The sequence below is a fragment of the Aureococcus anophagefferens genome (genome assembly GCF_000186865.1).
Source record: "Aureococcus anophagefferens unplaced genomic scaffold AURANscaffold_2, whole genome shotgun sequence".
Lineage (NCBI taxonomy): Eukaryota > Pelagophyceae > Pelagomonadales > Pelagomonadaceae > Aureococcus > Aureococcus anophagefferens.
In genome coordinates this window covers 1,970,157-1,989,055 of record NW_008705562.1, presented here as the reverse complement: position 1 = coordinate 1,989,055, position 18,899 = coordinate 1,970,157, and the positions used below count along the sequence as shown (strand labels likewise).

At 74.1% G+C, this 18,899-nt stretch overlaps 2 protein-coding genes across 2 annotated transcripts; both read left to right on the top strand.

Annotated features, from left to right (window-relative positions):
• Positions 1-5,166: 5,166 nt before the first annotated feature.
• Positions 5,167-6,204, top strand: AURANDRAFT_20717 (hypothetical protein; the record flags this gene model as incomplete). The annotated part of the gene is made up of 2 exons (XM_009035117.1): positions 5,167-5,592; positions 5,845-6,204. Coding segments are annotated over 2 exons (786 nt in total), but the record flags the coding sequence as incomplete, so codon positions are not given.
• Positions 6,205-17,381: 11,177 nt separating this feature from the next.
• Positions 17,382-18,713, top strand: AURANDRAFT_20121 (hypothetical protein; the record flags this gene model as incomplete). Its single annotated transcript, XM_009035118.1, has 1 exon — positions 17,382-18,713. The coding sequence occupies one exon, from the start codon at positions 17,382-17,384 to the stop codon at positions 18,711-18,713; it is 1,332 nt and encodes a 443-aa protein (XP_009033366.1).
• Positions 18,714-18,899: the final 186 nt, after the last annotated feature.

Genomic DNA, 18,899 nt, shown 5'->3' with positions numbered 1-18,899 from the left:
CCACGACGACGACGCCCTCGAGGCCCCGCCGCCCGTACTCGTCGTCGCGGAGCTGCCGCGCGTACTCGTACTCGGCCATCTCCAGGTCCGGCCAGGGGAACGGCGCGCTCTCCTCGCCGCAGGAGCTCAAAGCGTCGTCCGTCGACCGCCGCGTCCAGAGGCTCCGCCGCAGGGCGTCGAAGGCGAGGCGCCAGGGCGACGCCTCGCGCTCCGTCGCCGTGTTCTCCGCCGACGCGTCGGACTCCATGGTGGCTTTGCGGCAAGCAGAAGCACGCACGCTCGAGCGCTTCGGCTCGGGATGCTCGAGATTTGCCTCTGCCCAGAGCTGGGGGGGGGCAACATCCTGTCGGCAAAGCCTTGGACTTGTTATTGAAGGGGATGCAATCGACGGCGTCAAAGTTGCAGAGGCGCGCGTTGGCAACGATGTGCGCCCCCGCGGGGGCAGCCCGACGACCGCCAGGGGCTGGCTAAATAGAAAAGAAGAAAGAAAAAATGGTGGCGCGGGACCGGCGGACCAAGGCGGACATCGCGCTGTCGCCGCGGTCGGCCGTGAAGCTCGCCATGGTGCAGGTGGAGAAGGCCAAGCCCCTCGAGGAGGCCGAGGACATCGAGTCGGTGCTGCGCGCGTCGGCGGACTACTGCGAGGGCATGATGGAGGCGTCGGAGGTGCGCCGCGCGCGCGAGGCGGCGCGGGGCCCCTACGGCGCGCCGCTGGGGCCCGTCGACGACTTCGTGCACCCGACGTCGCGCTACGGCCTCGGGAAGCCCGCGAAGAAGCGGCCCCTGCCCCTCATGGACCCGTCGCTGAGCGGGGCGAGCCTGCGGCGGTCCAAGGTGGGCACGCCCCTGAGCCTCGAGGATTTGGAAAAGGCCGCGCGGTCCGTGCGCGAGCCGCCGCGGCGCGGCGCGGCGCGCGCGCGCGAGGCGCTCCGGCGCAAGAAGGCCGAGTCCGCGCGGCTCATGGCGAAGCGCAAGGCCCTGCTCCCCTACCTCGAGGGCATCCACTACAACGACATGGAGGTGACGCGCGTGAAGCGCAAGGTCCGCGAGGACGAGGCCCCGGAGGACCTCTTCGCGCGCGACTGCGCGCCCGACGCGCAGGACCGCAAGCTGCGCAAGCTCCGCGCGCGGGAATTGCTCGCCGCCGACGCCGAGTCGCTCGACGGGTCCGTCCACGTGCCCGACGTCACGGCGGCGCAGGACAAGAAGCTGCGGCGCGCGATGACGCCCGCGGAGAGCAAGGCAACGCGGCAGCGGACGGCGCTCCTGCGGGAGCCCGACGACACGGTCTACCTCACGGACCACAGCGCCCGCCTCCTGCGCCGCATGAAGCGCAAGGCCGTCGAGGCCGAGCGCGTCAAGACGGGCTCCGCGCCCGTGACGTCCGTCGCCGCGGACTGCCGGTCCGTCTGCGGCCGCTTCCCGTGGTTCGGCGAGCGCATGAAGATCCTCGACTACGGCGCGCGCGCGGACGCCATGGCGCCGCCGCGGGACCGGGGCAGCGCCTGGCTCCTGGCGACGCTCGCGTTCTGCTACGACGCGCTCTACGACGCGAACGGCCGCTGCGGCCGCGACGCGGGCCAAAAGCCCAAGTCGAAGCCGCCGCGGCCCGACGCCATCGAGAACCTCCACACGAAGAAGGTGCGGCCGCCGCGCGTGCCCGACGTCGTCGCCGACGCCTTCTGGCGGAGCCACGGCGCCGTCGCGCCCTGCGTCGCCTACGAGTTTTTGCGCGAGCTCGAGCGCGCGGAGATCTGCGGCTGCGAGGACTCGACGCAGTTCATCTCCTTTTTGACGGAAGTGCGCAACGACGACCCGCTGTCCGTGATCCTCATGGCGCGCAAGGTCGCCGAGGCGCTCTACAGCCTGGACCTCGCGAGGCCCAAGGAGATGGTCGTCGACGGCGCCGACGGCCGCTGCGACGAGATGGGGCTCCTGCCCGTCGTCGACGAGTGCCCGGCGCTCGTCGCCCACGGCCTCTGGACCGGCGACGTGTTGCGCCTCGCTAGGAGCCCGCTCCACGACCCCCACGTGCTCCAGCTCCTGCTGCCGCGGCGCGCGGTCGCGGCGATCCTCGCGGAGCTCTGCGGCGGCGAGGCCGGCGCGCTCCAGGCGTCCGACGACGAGATCTCGGCGCGGGGCATGTCGGCGAAGAAGGCCAAGGAGAAGGGCTTCGACGTCGTCGAGGCCGACGACACGCCGTCGGGCGACCTCGAGGCCGCGACGACGCCCAAAGCCATGGTCGGCTTCCTGCTCGAGCGCCTCGAGGAGCTCATCCTCGTCAAGTACGCGGGCGAGCGCGCGCTCTTCGGCCCGCCGCCGGCGGGCGCCTGCCTCGTCTTCCCGGCCCTGGGCGCGCCGCGCCTCGACGGCCTCGAGTACTGCGACCTGACGACGCTGCTCGACGCGCTGAGCCTCGCGATCGACTCCGCGCCCGAGGATTTGGTCGCCTTCGTCAAGTTCGACGACGACGGCGAGCGGTTGAGCATGGTCAACGCGCTCCAGAGCGCCATGGACGACGCGACGCAGAGCAACGACCTCATCCAGGAGGTGCGCGTCGCGGAGCGCGCGGTCACGCGGGCCGAGGTCGCGACGATGAAGGTCAAGTTCCAGAAGGACCGCCTCGACAAGATGCAGAGCGCGGGCGACGCCGCCGCCGCCGGGGCGCTGCTGGCCTTCCGCACGAAGCTCCTCGTCGCCGAGGCCGAGGTGAGCCGGAACCGCGCGGTCCTCGAGGAGAAGCGGTCGACGCTCGCGAATTTGGAGCGCCGCGCGGACGCGACGTGGGACTCCCTCATCGCCAACAGCGCCCACGCGGCGCCCGTGGGCCACACGAAGGACCACGACGCCTGGGAGGCGAAGCGCCGCGACATCCGCGCGGGCGTCGCCAAGGCGACGAAGCGCGTCCGGCGGACGCGCGCCGTCGCGGCGCGCGCGTCCACGCCCATCCCCGCGGCGCTGCGGCTCTTCGCGAGCTGCGGCGCGCGCCTCTGCGTCGAGGAGGCGCGCTACCGAGCCCAGCAGCGGCGCCTCGCCGCGCGGCGCCTCAAGGCGCGCGCGGCCGGCGACGCGACGTTCGCGTTCCGGCCCACGCCCAAGGTCGTCGGCGACTCCGGCGAGACGCGCGAGTCGGAGCTCGAGTTCGCGCCGCCGGACACGACGGAGCACTACGACGCCGCCGACATGGACGCCGTGCTGGCCCCCTGGGTCGCCTGGCAGGACGCGCACTGCGCGAAGATCCAGCGCTGGGTCCGCGGCCGCCAGGCGAAGAAGCGCGTCATGGCGCGGCCGACCGTCGTCGCGCTCGTGCAGAACCGCGACAAGGTGCGCTACGTCGCCATGGTCCAGGAGCAGCGCTCCAAGGAGGACGCCGTCCGCGCCGCGGACCGCGACATGATCCGCCTCCTGACGCTGCGCCGCGAGGAGCAGAAGCGGCGCAAGGAGTTCAGGGACGCGGAGGAGAACGCGAGATTAAAACTCCAGTCCATGGAGGTGGACCGCCGCGCGAAGATCGCGAACGCGAAGCTGCTCAAGGAGTTCGTGCGCGCCTGGAAGCAGCTCGTCGTCGCCCGCAAGTTCGGCCTCGGCCGCGGCGCGCGGCTCCTCCGGGCCATCTACGCCGCGTGGCACGAGAGCGCGAAAGAGACGGCGGCGGAGAAGCGCGCCGCGCGGCTCGTCCAGACGCTCTGGCGCATCATCATGGCCGCGGCGCGCGTCAAGATCATGCGCGAGGAGCAGCTGCGGCGGCGGCGCGAGGCCGTGCGGCTCCACGGCAAGGCGAGCGAGCGCCGCACGCAGCGCATCGTCAACGCGTGGGCGTCGTGGGCCGCGCCGCGCGCCGCGGGGCGGCGCATGGCCCGGGAGCTCGAGCTCAACTTTCTTTGTAGAGTGTTGCGCACGTGGCGCAAGTGGACGAAGGCCGCGCCCCTGCGGCGCCGGGGCTTCGCGCGCAAGCTCCAGCGCCTCGTCCGCGGGAGGCTCGCGGGCGTCGCGACGCTCGTCCGCGAGCACGCGGTCGCGCGCGGGTCGCTGGCGATCCAGTGCTGGTACCGGACGCTCGTGGCGTCGCGCTTCGTGCGCGACCTGCGGGAGACGAAAAAGGTCAAGCTCGCGCTGAAGAAGCGGGAGCAGGAGGCGGTCTACTTCAAGAAGCGCGTCATGCGGCGCTGGAGCCACGACGTCTTCCGGCACTGGCGCCGCTGCGCGCGGGCCGAGGCGCTGGGCAAGGCGTGCCTCCTGCGGCGCGTCTACCCCCACTGGCGCGCCTTCGTCGACGCGCAGGTCGCGGAGAACGACGCGCTGCGCACGTGGGCCGCGGACAAGATCCGTTTGGTGGTTCGGGGCCGGCTCCAGCGCAAGGCCTACCGGCGCGTCGTGCGGCGCCACCACGCCGCGCGCCTCGTCCAGAACACGCTCGTGCGCAAGTACCTCGCGCGCAACGACTTCACGCGGCGCGTCCACGCGACGTGGGCGGCGCGCGAGGTCCAGCGGTGGCTCCGCGGCGTCCGGGGCCGCGAAAGGCTGCGGGCCTGGAACCGCCACGAGCTGCTCGCCGCGGCCTACGCGGACACGGCCAAGGTCCTCGTCAAGCGCCAGCGCGCGGCGCTGCGCGTGCGGTCCCTGGCGTCGACGCACGCGCTGACGACGAAGCACCCGGCCCAGGGCGACCTCGCGATCCACCGCGCGGCGCGCGGCGTCGGCCCCCACGCCGTCGCGTCCTGCATCGGCGCGCTGGGCATGGCCGCGGACTGCTACAACGACGGCGGCTCCGCGCCGCTCCACCTCGTGGGCTTCGACTTGGACCCGCCCGCGCGCATCGTGAGGATCCGCGAGAAGGAGCGCGAGAAGCAGCGCCTCTGGGAGCAGGAGCAGAAGGCGGACCGCGCGGCGGCGCTCGAGGCGGAGCAGGCCTTCGAGGCGGGCAAGCCCGAGTTCCTGAAGCTCGCGCAGAAGGCCGTGAAGGAGGACGCGGCCGTCGACGAGCAGGACAAGACGAACACGCGCCAGTCGATGCGCGGGCCCCACGCCTTGGGCGAGCAGCCGAGCGTCGCCGAGAGCTCCCTGGGCGAGGCGGGCGCCGAGGACCCCAAGGAGGGCCACCGCCTCGGGTCCGCGAAGCGTCTGGACGACCTCGACGACGACGAGGTCAAGAAGGGCGTGCTGTCCATGTTCGACGACTGGTTCGACCCGGAGGAGGAGTCGCTCCAGGGCGACGTCGAGGCGCTGAACTCGGACGTCGAGAGCGACCGGAGCTCCCTCGGCTCCGCGGGGTCCGACGCGTCGGACCTCGAGGAATTGCAGAGCCACATCTCGTCCGCGGCCGCGACGCTGCTCGAGGCCGGCGCGGACCACTACAACGCCGTCGTCGACACGCTGCTCCGCCACGGCGCGGACATCGAGGCGCCGGACGCCGTCGGCCGCACGCCGCTCCACGCGGCCATCGACCGCGGCGACTTTGGGCTCTGCGGCATCCTGATGGACCGCGGCGCGGACGTCAACGCGGTCGACTACGCGGGCTTCTCGTGCCTGAGCCTCGCGGCGCGGCGCGGCCGCGTGCTCATCGCGCGGAGTCTGGTCAGGCGCGGCGCGGAGGTGGACCTGCCGGGCCGGTCGGGCCGCTGCGCGGCGCACGAGGTCTGCATGCGCGCGAACAAGCGCTTCGCGCCGCGCTTTTTGCGCATCCTGCTCGCGTCGGGCGCGGACGTCCACGGCGCCGACGACGAGGGCCGCACGCCGCTCATGCACGCCGTGGGCTGCCGCCACGCGCGCGACGACGACGACAGCGACGACGACAACGACGCCGACGGCACGCCCGAGGCCGCGATCCTCCAGATGCTCCTGGAGCGGTCCGTCGACGGCAACGTGCGCGATTCGCGCGACATGACGCCCCTCATGCTCGCGGCGAAGGCGGACCGCGTCGACGCGGTCCAGGCGCTCGTCAACATCGCGGACGTCGACATCCTGGCCACGGACAAGAAGGGCCAGACGGCGCTCCACATGGCCGCGCGCGTCGGCAGCGTCAAGACCGTCAAGGCCCTGCTCAAGTGCGGCCACGACGTGCGCGTCATGGACCACGAGGGCAACCAGCCCGTCCACGCGGCGTGCCGCGGCGGCGACGTGCTCACGGTGGAGACCCTGGTCGCCTACGACGCGCCCCTGGGCTGCCGGAACTGGGCGGGCTTCACGCCCATCGGCGTCGCGCGCATGTGCGGCCGGCGCGCGGCCTTCCGGTTCCTCGAGGACACCGTCGCGCCGGAGACGATGGGCGTCTTCGAGGTCAAGGACTACGACGGCGGCGCGGACGACGAGGTCCAGGCCGAGGTGGAACGGAAGAAGGCGGAGGACCCCCAGCCCTACTTCGACAAGAAGCAGCGCAAGTGGATCTTCCCCGAGCCCGAGCCCGAGCCCGAGCCCGAGCCCGAGCCCGACGAGGCGGCCGGGGACGCCGTCGCGCTGCCCCTCTGGGACCTGCCCGTGTCGTCCAAGGCGGACAAGTGGGTCAAGGGCTGGAGCGGCGAGGAGGGCTTCAGCGACATCGTCTGGACCCACGAGGACACGGGCGAGGTCCGCGCGCTGCCGCCGTCGGACACCGCGGAGCACGTCCGCGACCTCTGCCGCAAGGCCTGGCCCAAGACCGTGCTCAAGCGCCAGCTCGTCGTCGCCAAGGACACGGACGGCGACGACATCGAGGTCGGCGCCGCGGAGTACGAGTACGACCGCAAGAAGCACGACCGGGAAGTCGCGCAGCTGCGGCGCGAGCACGCGGGCGCGACGGTGCTCCAGACGATCTGGCGGCGTTTGGACGCCATCTTCATGGCGCGCCTGCTCCGCGAGCGCCGCGCGGGCGCGCGGGGCATGCAGCGGCTCGTGCGCTGGCGCCAGTGGGAGGACCGGCGGCGGCTCAAGATCCGCATGGACGCGGCGGCGACGCTCCTGTCGAAGACGTACCGGGGCCGCGACGCGCGGCGGAGCTGGGCCAACTTCACGCACGACCTGCTCTGGTGGCGGCGGGCCGAGCGCCACCTCGGCGTCAAGATGCAGCGCCTCTGGCGCGGCCACGTGAGCCGCCGGTTCCTGCGGCGCGCGCGGTGCATGAAGTACGGGCCCCGGCGCTTCGAGGCCTGGGCGCTCGTCGTCACGGAGAGCGGCGAGCCCCTGCGCAAGTACGGCATCTACGAGGAGCGGCTCTACCCGCGGCGCTTCGCGCACCCGAAGGACTGCGAGCGCATCGCGGACCTGGGCCCGTGCTTCCGCGACGTCAAGTTCTACTACAACCGCGTCACGGGCCGCTGCGACTGGGACATGCCCAGCGACTGGATCGTCCACGACGCCAACGAGTTCCGGAAGCGCGAGGAGAGCCGGAAGCGCGGCTTCACGGACGAGGAGGCCGCGGCCGCGTCGACGCTCCAGGCCATCTGGAAGGGCCGCCGCGACCGCATGAACCTCAAGGCGACGATCCAGGGCGCCAAGCTCATGCGGTCCTGCGAGGACGAGTACCTCGAGGACCCCATGAACCTGCGGAAGATGACCTACTACGTGCTCTACCTGCACGCGATGACGAAGGACGAGGAGCGCGCGCGGCCCCTCTACCAGCACTGCATGACGCGCATGCGCGACCGGGGGCCCGACGACGCCTGGGTGCTCATCTCCTACGCCGTCTTCTGCGCGGCGACGGGCGACGAGGACTGGCCCGTCATCGAGGAGTGCGCGCACCGCGGCCGCGTCGCGCCCGAGGGCCCGCTCCACGGCGACCGGCGGGGCTACGACCTCGCGGACGGCGGCTTCTTCCGCGCGGCGACGGCGGCGGACCCCTGCGGCTGGACCTGGCACAACTACGCGCTCTGCCGCTGGCTCGCGTACGGCGACATGAAGGGCGCGGAGCGCGCGTTCGTCCGGTCCGTGCAGTGCGCGCCCCACGACCGCCTCATCCAGGAGAACTTCGACTTTTTTCTCGACAAGGCCTACCCGAACAAGCGCGACTCCATCTCCTGCTACGACGTCATCCGCCAGGACGCGACGCGCCAGATGGTTCGGGAGCTCGAGAACGAGGAGAAGCGCCGCGAGCGCCAGCGCAACGACCCCCGGGTCCAGGCGGCGACGATGCGCATCCAGATGGCCTGGCGGCGGCGCCAGTTCTTCCAGGAGATCCTGGGGCGGGACTACTTCAAGAACAAGCGCGAGGCGGAGGAAAAGGCGCGGCTCGAGGCGTTGGAGGCGGGCGAGGTCGACGAGGAGGACTTCTCCGAGGAGTCGGAGAGCGAGGCGTCGGAGGAGGCGGCGAGCGTGAGCTCCGTCGACTCCGAGGAGGAGCGGCTGCGGGGCAAGCAGGTGCGGCGCTGGGAGGAGGGCGCGGACGCGAGCGGCCGCGTCTACTGGTACGACACGGTCCGCGGGCTCTCGGTCTGGCAGGAGCCCGACGATCTGGACGACCTCGTCTACATCGGCAAGGACGGGTCGCAGATCGTCCCCCAGGAGATCGACTCGGAGGACGAGGAGGACGACGACCCGCGGCTCCACCCCGAGTACGAGGAGCACCGCGAGGGCCGGTACACGTTCTACTTCCACGTGCCCACGGGCACGTCGACCTGGCAGCGGCCCAAGTACCCCAAGCCCGAGGAGCTCAAGCTCATGGCCGAGGCCAACGAGCAGAAGCCCGCCAACGACGCCGACGAGTGGGAGGCGCACCGCGACGAGGGCAGCGGCCAGATGTACTTCTACAACGTCTCCACGGGCATGTCCCAGTGGAGCCACCCGGGCACGTCCGCCTTCGTCAAGTTCGACCACGGCGAGGAGACCGCGCTCGTGGTGACCTACCTAGGTAACCTGTGAATTGTGTCTCGCGCTCCTAGTCCGCGGGCGTCGCCTCGAGGACCGCGACGACGTCGTAGCCGCGCGACCGCGCGACGTCCGCCGCGGCCTTCGCCGCCGGGTCGCGCGGGTCGGCGCCGCGCGCGACGAGGAGCTTCGCGACCTCGACGTGGTTGTGCTCCACCGCCGCGGCGAGCGGGCTCCAGTCGCCCGTCGTGACCGCGCCGTTGTCGAGGAGGAACGCGACGACCGCCGCGTGGCCGCGCGACGCCGCGACGTAGATGGGCGTGAACCTGCGAACGGAGGACGGGGTCGCGCCGACTCGCCCGGGAAGCGAAAGGGGGACGGGGTCGCGCCGACTCGCCCGGGAAAGACGCCGGCGCCGCGCCCCTTCTCGGACTTTTGGTGGACGTCCGCGCCCGCGTCGGCGAGGCGCTTGAGCACGGCCACGTGGCCGCCCTGGCAGGCGATGTAGCTACACGTCCAGCCGTCCGCGTCGCAGCGCTTCACGTCCGCGCCGTTGGCGAGCAGGAGCTCGACGACGGCGGCCTGGCCCAATTGGCAGGCGGAAAACAGGGGCGTCCAGCGGTCGTTGTCCTCGCGGTCCACGGTCGCGCCGCGCGCGATGAGCAGCTTCGCGACGTCGCACGCGTTCTGTTCGCAGGCGGCGTAGAGCGCCGTCCATCCGTCTTGATCCACGGCGTCGACGGACGCGCCGGCGTCGAGGAGGAGCGTCGCGGCGTCGACGGCGTTCTGCTGCGCGGCGTAGTGGAGCGCCGACTGGCCGTCCTCGTCTTCTTGCGCGAGGTCCGCGCCCGCCGCGATCTCGGCGCGGACGACGTCCAACTTTCCGTCGCGCACGGCGGCCAGCAAAAGCGGCGCGACGAGGCCGGCCATCGACGAGTTCCAAGAGATTAGTTGAAAAGGCTGCCCCGTGGCATCGGTGCCATCGTCGAATTCCAAGGCTGCCGAGCTGTTGGTGCCGGCATTTGCTCGAGCACCTGCAAGGGCTGCATTTAAGGGCTGCCACACGATGTCCACTTTCTCGCGGGACGACGACGAGACCTCGACCCTGCACGAGATCCTCGGCGTCCCGGGCCTCGGCGCCCTGCGCGTCGTCGACGCCGTCGAGCTGCGCCACGAGTTCCCCGTGCTCGGCGTCGGCGGGCCGGTCCGGAAGCGCGACGTCGAGGTGCTCGGGCTCGTGGACCTCGCCGACGCCAAGGCCTGGGGCGGCGCGCGCAAGGCGCTGGTCAAGCGGTGCCCCGGCGTCGCCGCGGGCCGCGTCGCCGTCGCCGCGGGCGTGCGCCGGTCGCCGGAGCACTTCGCGGCGGCCGTCGAGGCCTTTTACTCGCGCGGCGCGTCGTCGCCCGAGGCCGAGGCGGGGACCTGGGCGTCCCTCGACGGCGCGGCGCGCGCCGCGGCGCTGGGGCCGCTCCTCGCGGCGGCGGACCGCGCCTGCGGCGACGACCGGTGCCCCGCGTGGGCCGGCGCGACGGTCGTCGAGTACGAGGAGCGGTGGTCCGCACCGGGCCGCGCGGCGGAGACGCGGAGCGGCGTGCGGCTCGTCGGCGCGCTCCCCGCCTGCCTCGCCCGGGAGCTCGCGCGGTGCTGCGAGGCGCCCTTCGGCGGCGCGCGGCCGGCCTTCGACGTCGAGGTCGTCGGCGACGCGCACCCGGGCGGCGACTTCGCCGCGAGCGCGCTCGCGGCCGCGACGCGCGACGGCCGGACCTGCGACGGCTGCGGCGCCGCCCTGGGCGCCGCGCGCACGGCGACCCTCGACGGCCAGATCTGCGTCGTCGTCTGCGACGGCTGCGCGCGCGGCGGCGCGGCCGTCGCGGGCTTCGACCGGACCGCGCGGACCGCGCGGCTCGTCGCCGAGGGCCGCGCGGCCTTTGCGCGCCTCGGCCGCGACCTGCGCTGGGGCGCGTCGAACCTGCGGCCGCCCGCGGCGGGCGGCGCCTGCGACGCGGCGAGCCACCCCGACGCGGCGTGCGCCGCGTGCCGCGCGAGCCCCGTCGAGGGCGCGCTCTGGCTCGACGCGACGGCGCCGGACCCGGTCGCCGGCGCGCTCTGCGAGCCCTGCTACTGGGCGCGCCACGTCTACGACCGGCCGAGCGCCTGGCTCCGCCTGCCGACCTTCGGCGGCGGTCTGGCGGCCGCGCTCGACGTCGAGCGGCCGCCGCGCCAGGTCCTCGACGACGACGCGGCGGGCGCGGACCGGGTGCTGCGCCTGCCCTGGCCCGCCGCCGAGGCCCTGGCCCAGCCGCCGCGCGCGCGGAAGATGGGCGCGCGCGTCGCGGCGCTCGACGCGCGGCGCGGCGGCGACCGCTTCGCCGCGGGCTGGATGCGCGACTATTTCGCGCGCGCCGCGGACGACGCGCCGCCGGCGCCGCCGCTCCTGCCGCGGCCCGGCCGGGCGCTGAAATTCCCGGACGCCTACGCGCGCCTCGCCGCGCGGCCCCACGTCTTCGGCGTCGCGGGGTTCCTCAGCGACGCCGAGTGCGACCACCTCGTGCGCCTCGGCGCCGCCCGCTGCGCCTGCGCGGGCCCGCCGCCCCACGTGCGCGCGCCGGACTGCGCCAACGAGACCGCGCGCTGCGAGCTGCCGCCGCTCTGCGACGCGACGGCGGGCTCGCTCGACGCCGTCGTCGCGGCCGTCGAGCGGCGCCTCGCGGCCTGCGTCGGCATCGAGCCCCACGCGCTCCAGAGCGGCCTCACGCTGACCTACACGCGGCCCGGCGCGCGCGGCCCGCCGGGCCCGAACGTCGGCCTCCACGTCGACAGCAACAACGGCCACCCGTACCGCTTCTGCACGGCCATCGCGTACCTCAACGGCCTCGGCGAGGGCCTCGGCGGCGAGACCCTCTTCCCCGTCGCCGAGAGCGACGAGGCCCGCACCTACGCGGCGCGCGCGCTGCGCCACGGCGCGACGCACACGCGCGCGGCGCCGCCGCGCGCGAGGCGCGCCGCGGACCGGCTCCTCGAGTTCGCGATGGAGCGCTGCGTCGAGCGGCGCGACGCCGGCGTGTGCCTGCCCTGCGACAAGGGCGCCCTCGCCGTCTTCTACTCGCGCGACGCCGACGGCCACCCGGACCCGGGCGCGTGGCACGGGGGCATGGCCATCCACGCGGACGCGCCGGGCAAGTGGACGCTCCAGAAGTTCTTCGAGGTCCCGCCCGAGTTCCGCCCGCGCGAGGACGACCACGAGTCCATCGCCGCCGCGCGGCTCCGCGACTGCTGCGTCCGCCACGTGCCCGGCGACCTCCACGGCCCCTCTTGAAGTTAAGAGTGCGGGAGTCACGGTCGGCTTTGGGAGAAGTCGCCTACTCCTCTGGTGGCCGCCGAGGCTGCCCCCGCGCCGTCCGCCTACACGCCGCCCCCGCGCCGTCCGCCATGGTCGCCGACATGATGCCGAAGGCGCGGCAGGTCCCGAAGGAGGCGGGCCCCGCGCCCGAAGCGGGCGACGTGCGCATCAGCGGCGCGGGCCGCCTGCGGCGGCGCCTCGAGCTCTGGAAGTGCACGCTCCACGAGGTCGAGGGCCAGTTCCGCGTCGTCGCGACGGGCGACATCGCGCCGGGCGAGGTCGCCTTCAGCAGCCGGGCCTACGAGACGCTGCTCCTGCCGCGGAACGAGGCGACGCACTGCGCGCAGTGCCTCGCCAAGTTTGGCGACGAGAAGAAGCCGAAGCGCTGCGGCGGCTGCAAGGCCGCGCGCTACTGCGGCCTCGACTGCCAGCGCGCGGCCTGGCGCGGGCCCCACCGCGTCGAGTGCAAGTGCTTCGGGAAGCTGCGCCGGCTCCTCGACGCGCCGGACCGCGACGTCGAGGGCGAGTTCCTCGACTGCGCGCTCGCGGCGCGGACGATGCGGAAGATCCTGGACGACGAGCGGCGGGGCGACGCCCGGGGCACGGAGGTCGTCGGCAAGTACACGCCCGTCGCGCCGAGCGTCGTCGACGTCATGAACGCGTGCCGCGTCTGCGACGACGGCGCGGCGGACGCGGACCGCGCCAAGGACGCTGCGCGGTGCGCGGCGGCGGCCGCGCGCGCGGGCGCGGCCAAGGAGGACGGCCGCCTCGCGACGCTGCTCCGGAGCTCGGCGGCGACGCACTTCATGGTCACGGACCCGACGACGTCGGGCATCGCCGTGGGCTGCTTCGCGCTCGGCGCGGCCGTGCGGCACTCGTGCCTGCCGAGCTGCGCGGTCGCCTACGACTTCGTGGAGACGGGCGTCGGCGCGGCGGCGTCCCTCGAGCAGCGCTTCGTGGCCATGGTGCCGCTCAAAGCCGGCGACGAGCTCACGCGCGCCTGGGTCGACCCCATGAGCCCCACGTGGCTCCGGCACCACCGCCTCAAGGCCGTCTACGGCGGCGTGCTCAAGCCGACGACCGCGCGGCCGCGGGACCGGCCCTGCGACTGCGCCCGCTGCGCGGCGGCCTGGGCGGACCGCGACGCGCTCATCGAGGGCGACGCGGCGATGCGCGAGAAGATCACGGAGACGGACGAGGGCAAGGCCGCGCTCGAGACGATCGCGACGTTCCAGCGCGAGGCGTCCGCGGCGACGACCATCGAGGACGCGTACGCCTCGCTGACCAAGGCCATGGACGTGCTCAGCGCGCGCGTCGCGCCCTGCCACCCGGCGGTCCTGTCCATCGTCGAGATGCTCATGGCCAACGCGCTCGCGCGCGGCGAGAACGCCGAGGCCATCGGCCACGCGCGGACGCTCGCGGAGCGGCGCGCGCGGCTCTACGCGCCCCTGCCCCACCCGCGCGTCGTCCTGGACCACTTCATGCTCGCGGAGCTCATCCTCCAGGACGCGCGCGGCGACCCGGCCAAGGGCCTCGTCGCGCGGCCCGCGCTCGAGCGCGCGCGCGACCTCGCGCGGCTCGTCCACGGCGCGAAGCGGTCCAAGCTCGCGGCGCGCGCGACGTCCCAGATCGACCTCATCGACGGCGACATCCGGGCCGTCAACGCGCCGAAGCGCGGCAACCCCATGGGCAAGGGCGGCGTCATCCACCCGCCCATGCCCGAGCCCGAGGGCGGCTACCCGCGGTCCTACGCGGCGACGCGCGCCGCGGAGAAGCCCAAGCGCTCGCCGGACCTCCTCTCCAACGCGCCGGCCGCGCGGTCCACGGAGAAGTACTACGTCCCCGAGCCGCCGCTGCCGGGCGTGCTCCACATCGAGGAGTGCGACCTCGACTCCGCGTCGGACTACTCCATCGACGACTGAGCCTAAGCTGACGCTCCAAGCTTACAGCTGCGCCCGCGCGAAGTCGTCGGCGATCTGGCTCGCCTCCTCGGGCGGGGGCTCGCCCCGGTCCGAGTCCGCGCGCGCGAAGACGGACCGCGCGAGGGACGTCTGCTTGTCGAGCACGGGGCGGTAGGCCTCGGCGCCCGGCGGGCCGATGGGCGCGGCGCCCGGCGGCCGGTGGCCGATGGGCGCCATGACGACGAGGGACGCGGCCGCGCGGCGGACGTCCTGCGCGCGGTCGCGCCCGTTGAAGCACGCGACGCGGAAGTCGACGCGGTCGCCGGCCTCGAGGCCCCCCGGCACGTCGCCCGTCGCCGCCGCGTGGACGAAGACGTCGGGCGAGCCGTCGTCGGGCCGGATGAAGCCGTAGTCGCCCTGGAACCAGGTCACGGCGCCCCCGAGGCGGACCTCGCCCTCGGCGCGGAGCCCCGACGACCGGCGGCTCGACGCCGACGACGCCGACGACCGGCGGCGCACGGGCGCCGTCGACGCGGCCGACGACGCGGACGACGCCGACGACCGCCGCCGCCGGGGCAGCGCCTCGACGTCGACGGCGCGGGGCCGGCCGTCGCGCGCGTCGACGCGGAACGCGAGTGCGTCGCCCGCCCGGGCGTCGCGGGGGAGCGCGGACTCGTGGACGAAGACGTCGGCGAGCTGGGGGCCGTGGCGGCGGATGAAGCCGTAGGCGGCGCGCGGCGCGCGGTCGAGGACGCCCGTGGCCTTGCCGTCCGCGCGCGGCGCCTCCGGCGCGCCGGGCGCGCCGACGTCGCGCGCCTCGAGGCGGCCGACGCGGCCGTCCCAGGCGACGACGAACTCGACGGCGTCGCCGGCCTCGAGGGCGCCGTGGCGCCGCACGTTCGCGCGGTGCACGAAGAGGTCGTCGCCGCCGCCGTCGCGGCGGACGAAGCCGTACTGGTCGCCGAACCAGTCGACGACGCCCGTCTCGACCCGGGCCGCCGCCGCCGGCGCGCCCGCGCTCAGGCGCCGCAGGCCCGCGGCGGCCGCGGCGACGCGCGGGTCGCCGCGGATCAGGTCCGCGAGGTCGCGGTTCGGGCAGGAAAGCGTGTGGTCGAGCGGCCGGTTCGTCGCCGGCGACGTGTCGCGGGCCGCGAGCCAGGCCTCGGCGGCGCGCCGCTCGTAGGAGTAGCCGTCGGCGAGGACGACGGGGTCCCGCATGACCTCGTTCGAGATGCGGCAGACGTACTGCTCGGGCACCCGCGCGGCGGCGCCGGGCGACGCGGCGTCGTCGGACGCGCGCGACACGACCGCGGGCGACGTGGGCGAGAGGCCCTCCGGGGGGGAGGCGTCGATAGGCGCCGCCGGGGGCGCCGCCGGGGGGTCCGTCTCAGGGTCGGCCGCCGCCGGGGGCGCCGTCTCAGGGTCGGCCGCCTTTCGGGCGTCGGGGCGTTTCTTGCGAAAGAACATCGGCTTCGAGGCGCTCGGGGGTCGTCGTGGGGTGGCGCAAGGGTGTTAGGGGTCGTCGTCGTCGCCCCGCGCCCCGGCCGCGGGGACTCGCCTCGTCGATCTGTTGTCGATCTCGAGCCCTCAGGAGGTGCGATCGTAGCCCAAAACCAAGGAGAAGTCGGTGCGGCTTTCAAGAGGCCACAGCGCCCACGCCCGCCCAAGGCGGCGTGCCGTCGGGCTAGCTCGTCTAATGCTCTAGAGAGAGAGATTCCTCCCTGACGCATGCCCCCGTGGACGGCGTGGTGGACCTTTACCCCCCGGCCACCTCCGCCGCCCGCCGTCTGTGGGCGTCGGCGTGGTCCGCGGCGGCGGCGCAGGCCTGGCGGAAGTGGCCGCCGAGCGTGGCGCACATGTCGCCGGAGAGCGCGAAATCCCCGCACCACGCCGCCGCGAGGTCGTCGACGCCGTCGCACCCGGCGAGGGCGACGTCGTACCTCCGCCCGTCGACCTCCATGGTGAGCACGGACGTGCCGTCGTCGCCGTGGGCGAGGCCCGGCGTGCCCGCGGCCGCGTTGAACGCCGCGAAGTCGCGGCGCGACAGGACCTCGAACTGGGCCCAGTCCCGCAAGCCCGCGATCGCCACGGAGTGGGCGCTCGCGGGCCAGGAGTTGAGCCCCGCGCCCAGGGGGTCGTGGAAGCGCCGGTCGTCGACGCGCGAGAACGCGAAGGGGTGGAGGCAGAGGCCGACGAACGCGTCGTCCGTGCTCCACGAGTAGCCGCCGCCCGGCACCGCGGAGCCCCGGAAGCCGCCCTTGCCCCAGGCCGGCCGCGTCGTCTCCGCGGGCCGCGGCGCGCCGGCGTCGAGGGCCACGTGGTAGTCGCCCGCGGCGACGGCGCGCGCGAGGTCCGCGGACAAGACGAATCCCGAACCCGCCGGGTACGGCGGCCGGCCCTGGATGAAGAAGGACCAGGCCTACGGAAGGGGGTGACGTTCGGGGGGTGCCGACGACGCGGGACGCGGCGCGCGCGCGAATGGCCCCTCGAGGGCCGCGTCGGGCCCGGGGAACGCGCGGACGACGCCCGCGGCGAGCTCCGCGGCGACGACGTCGAGGAACGGGAAGACGTCGTCCTCGAAGCGCGCGTAGTGCGTCGGCGGCGCGGCGGGCGCCGCGACGCCGCCGAAGTCGCCGCGGACGCGGTCGCCGTGGAGCGCCGCGAAGTAGCGGAAGCTGTTGACCTGCGAAGGGGGGGGGTTCCCGCGGGACGCGGTCGGAGCGTCACCTGCTTGGCCGTGACGTTGTCCTGGCCGTCCCAGGAGTCGACGACGACGACGTCGCCGTAGCGCGCCGCCTCCGCCGCGACGGCCGGCGCGGCGCCGCCCGTTGCCGCGTCGACGCCGACGAAGAATTTCACGGCCGCGGACGCGCGCGCGAGCGCCGCGCCGTCGCGACACCACGTCGCGCGCGCGCGCTGCCGCCTACGCCGGGGCCGCGGTCGCGGACGACATCGACGGGCGTCCACCCACCGCGTCGCGTAGTGCGCCGCCGACGGGACGGCGACGAAGAGGCGCACGGCGGCGGCGGCGTCGTAGGCGCCGGGGCAGCCCGCCGTGACGACGAAGCGCCGGTCGCGCGACGCGGCGTCGCGCTCGTACAAGTCGTCGAGCGGCAGGGCATGACATGCGAGGAGCAGCGCGAGGGCCGTGGTTCGGCAAACAGGGGCTGCCATGCTTCGATGCATGCCTCCCCTAGTCGGAGCACGCCACGGCGCGCGTCGAGCTTCCCATAGTGCCGAGCAGCTTCAAGGTAAGACGTTGACGAAGTGCGCTAAAGCTCGAAGCTGTCGGAAGGTGACAAGGCCAGATCCTCCGGTCGCGCTCTCGCCGCGCGCCCCAGCGCGCACGACCCACATCCAGGACGATGGCGGCCGGGCGCCTCCCCGTGCTCTTCGAGGACGTGGCCATCGCGGCGACGCGCATCCGCGGCGGCGTGACGCGCACGGCGCTCACGCACTCGCACTGGCTGTCGCAGCTCTGCGGCTGCGAGGTGTTTTTGAAGCACGAGCAGACCATGTTCACGGGCTCCTTCAAGGAGCGGGGCGCGCGCAACGCCCTCCTCTCCCTGAGCGAGGAGGAGCGGGCGCGGGGCGTCGTCGCCGCGTCCGCCGGGAACCACGCGCTCGCGCTGTCGTGGCACGGGAAGCAGCTCGGCGTCCCCGTGTCCGTGCTCATGCCGACGGTGGCGCCGATGGCGAAGCGGTCCAAGTGCGCCACGTTCGGCGCGCACATCGTCGTCCACGGCGACACCATCGGCGACGCGAAGCTCCACGCGGAGACGACGGCGCCGTTCTGCGACATGACGTACGTCAACGGCTACGACGACGTGCCCATCATCGCGGGCGCGGGCACGCTGGGCCTCGAGCTCATCGAGCAGCTGCCCGAGGGCGACCACTTCGACTACGTCATGGTGCCCTGCGGCGGCGCGGGGCTCCTCGCCGGCGTGTCGCTCGCGATCAAGACGCTGCGGCCGCAGACGCGGGTCGTCGGCGTCGAGCCGCGGAACTGCGCGTCGTTCAGCCACGCGCTGGCCGTCGGCCACCCGGACCCCGTGGAGACGACGTCGACGCTGGCCGACGGCCTCGCCGTGCCCACGGTGGGGGCCAACGCGTTCGAGGTCGCGCGCGCGCACGCGGACGACGTCTGCATCGTCGACGAGGCGGACGTCGCGCTCGCCGTGCTGCGCCTCCTCGAGAACGAGAAGGTCACGATCGAGGGCGGCGGCGCGACGGGCCTCGCGGCCATCCTGCCCGGCGGGCCCTACCACGACCAGGTCCGGGGCGCGAAGGTCGCCGTGCCGCTCTGCGGCGGCAACATCGACGTGACGACGCTCGGCCGCGTCATCGACCGCGGCATGGCCGCGGACGGCCGCCTCGTGCGCTTCGTCGCCGAGGTCAGCGACCGCTCGGGGGGCATCGCCCAGTGCACGGAGATCCTCTCCAGGCACGGCGCGTCCGTGAAGGACGTCTTCCACGAGCGCGCCTGGCTCCAGTCCGCGGTCGACCGCGTCCAGATCAAGTTCATCCTCGAGTGCACGGGCGCCGACCACTCCCGGGCCGTGCGCGAGGCCATGATCGACGCCGGCGTCACCATCCTCGTCTGGGGCCGCGAGGTCTACACGCGCGGCGACCCCAACACGACCCAGCTCCTCGAGACGACGACGGGCGGGCCCGCGGAGCCCGCGCCCTTCGAGTGAGACCGGACGCTGGTAAGTCCGCCCAAGGCAGGCGCGTAGGCGTGGTGCGTCGCCTAGTGCGCTCGAGAGAACTATGTGCGAGCAGCGGGATCGTGGGAGGTGTCGAGGGTAAAAGGGTCGCTTGTCGGGCGAGAGTTCGCCGACCCCCGGCCAAGTCGATCAGGCACCAAGCTTGACAGCTCTCAG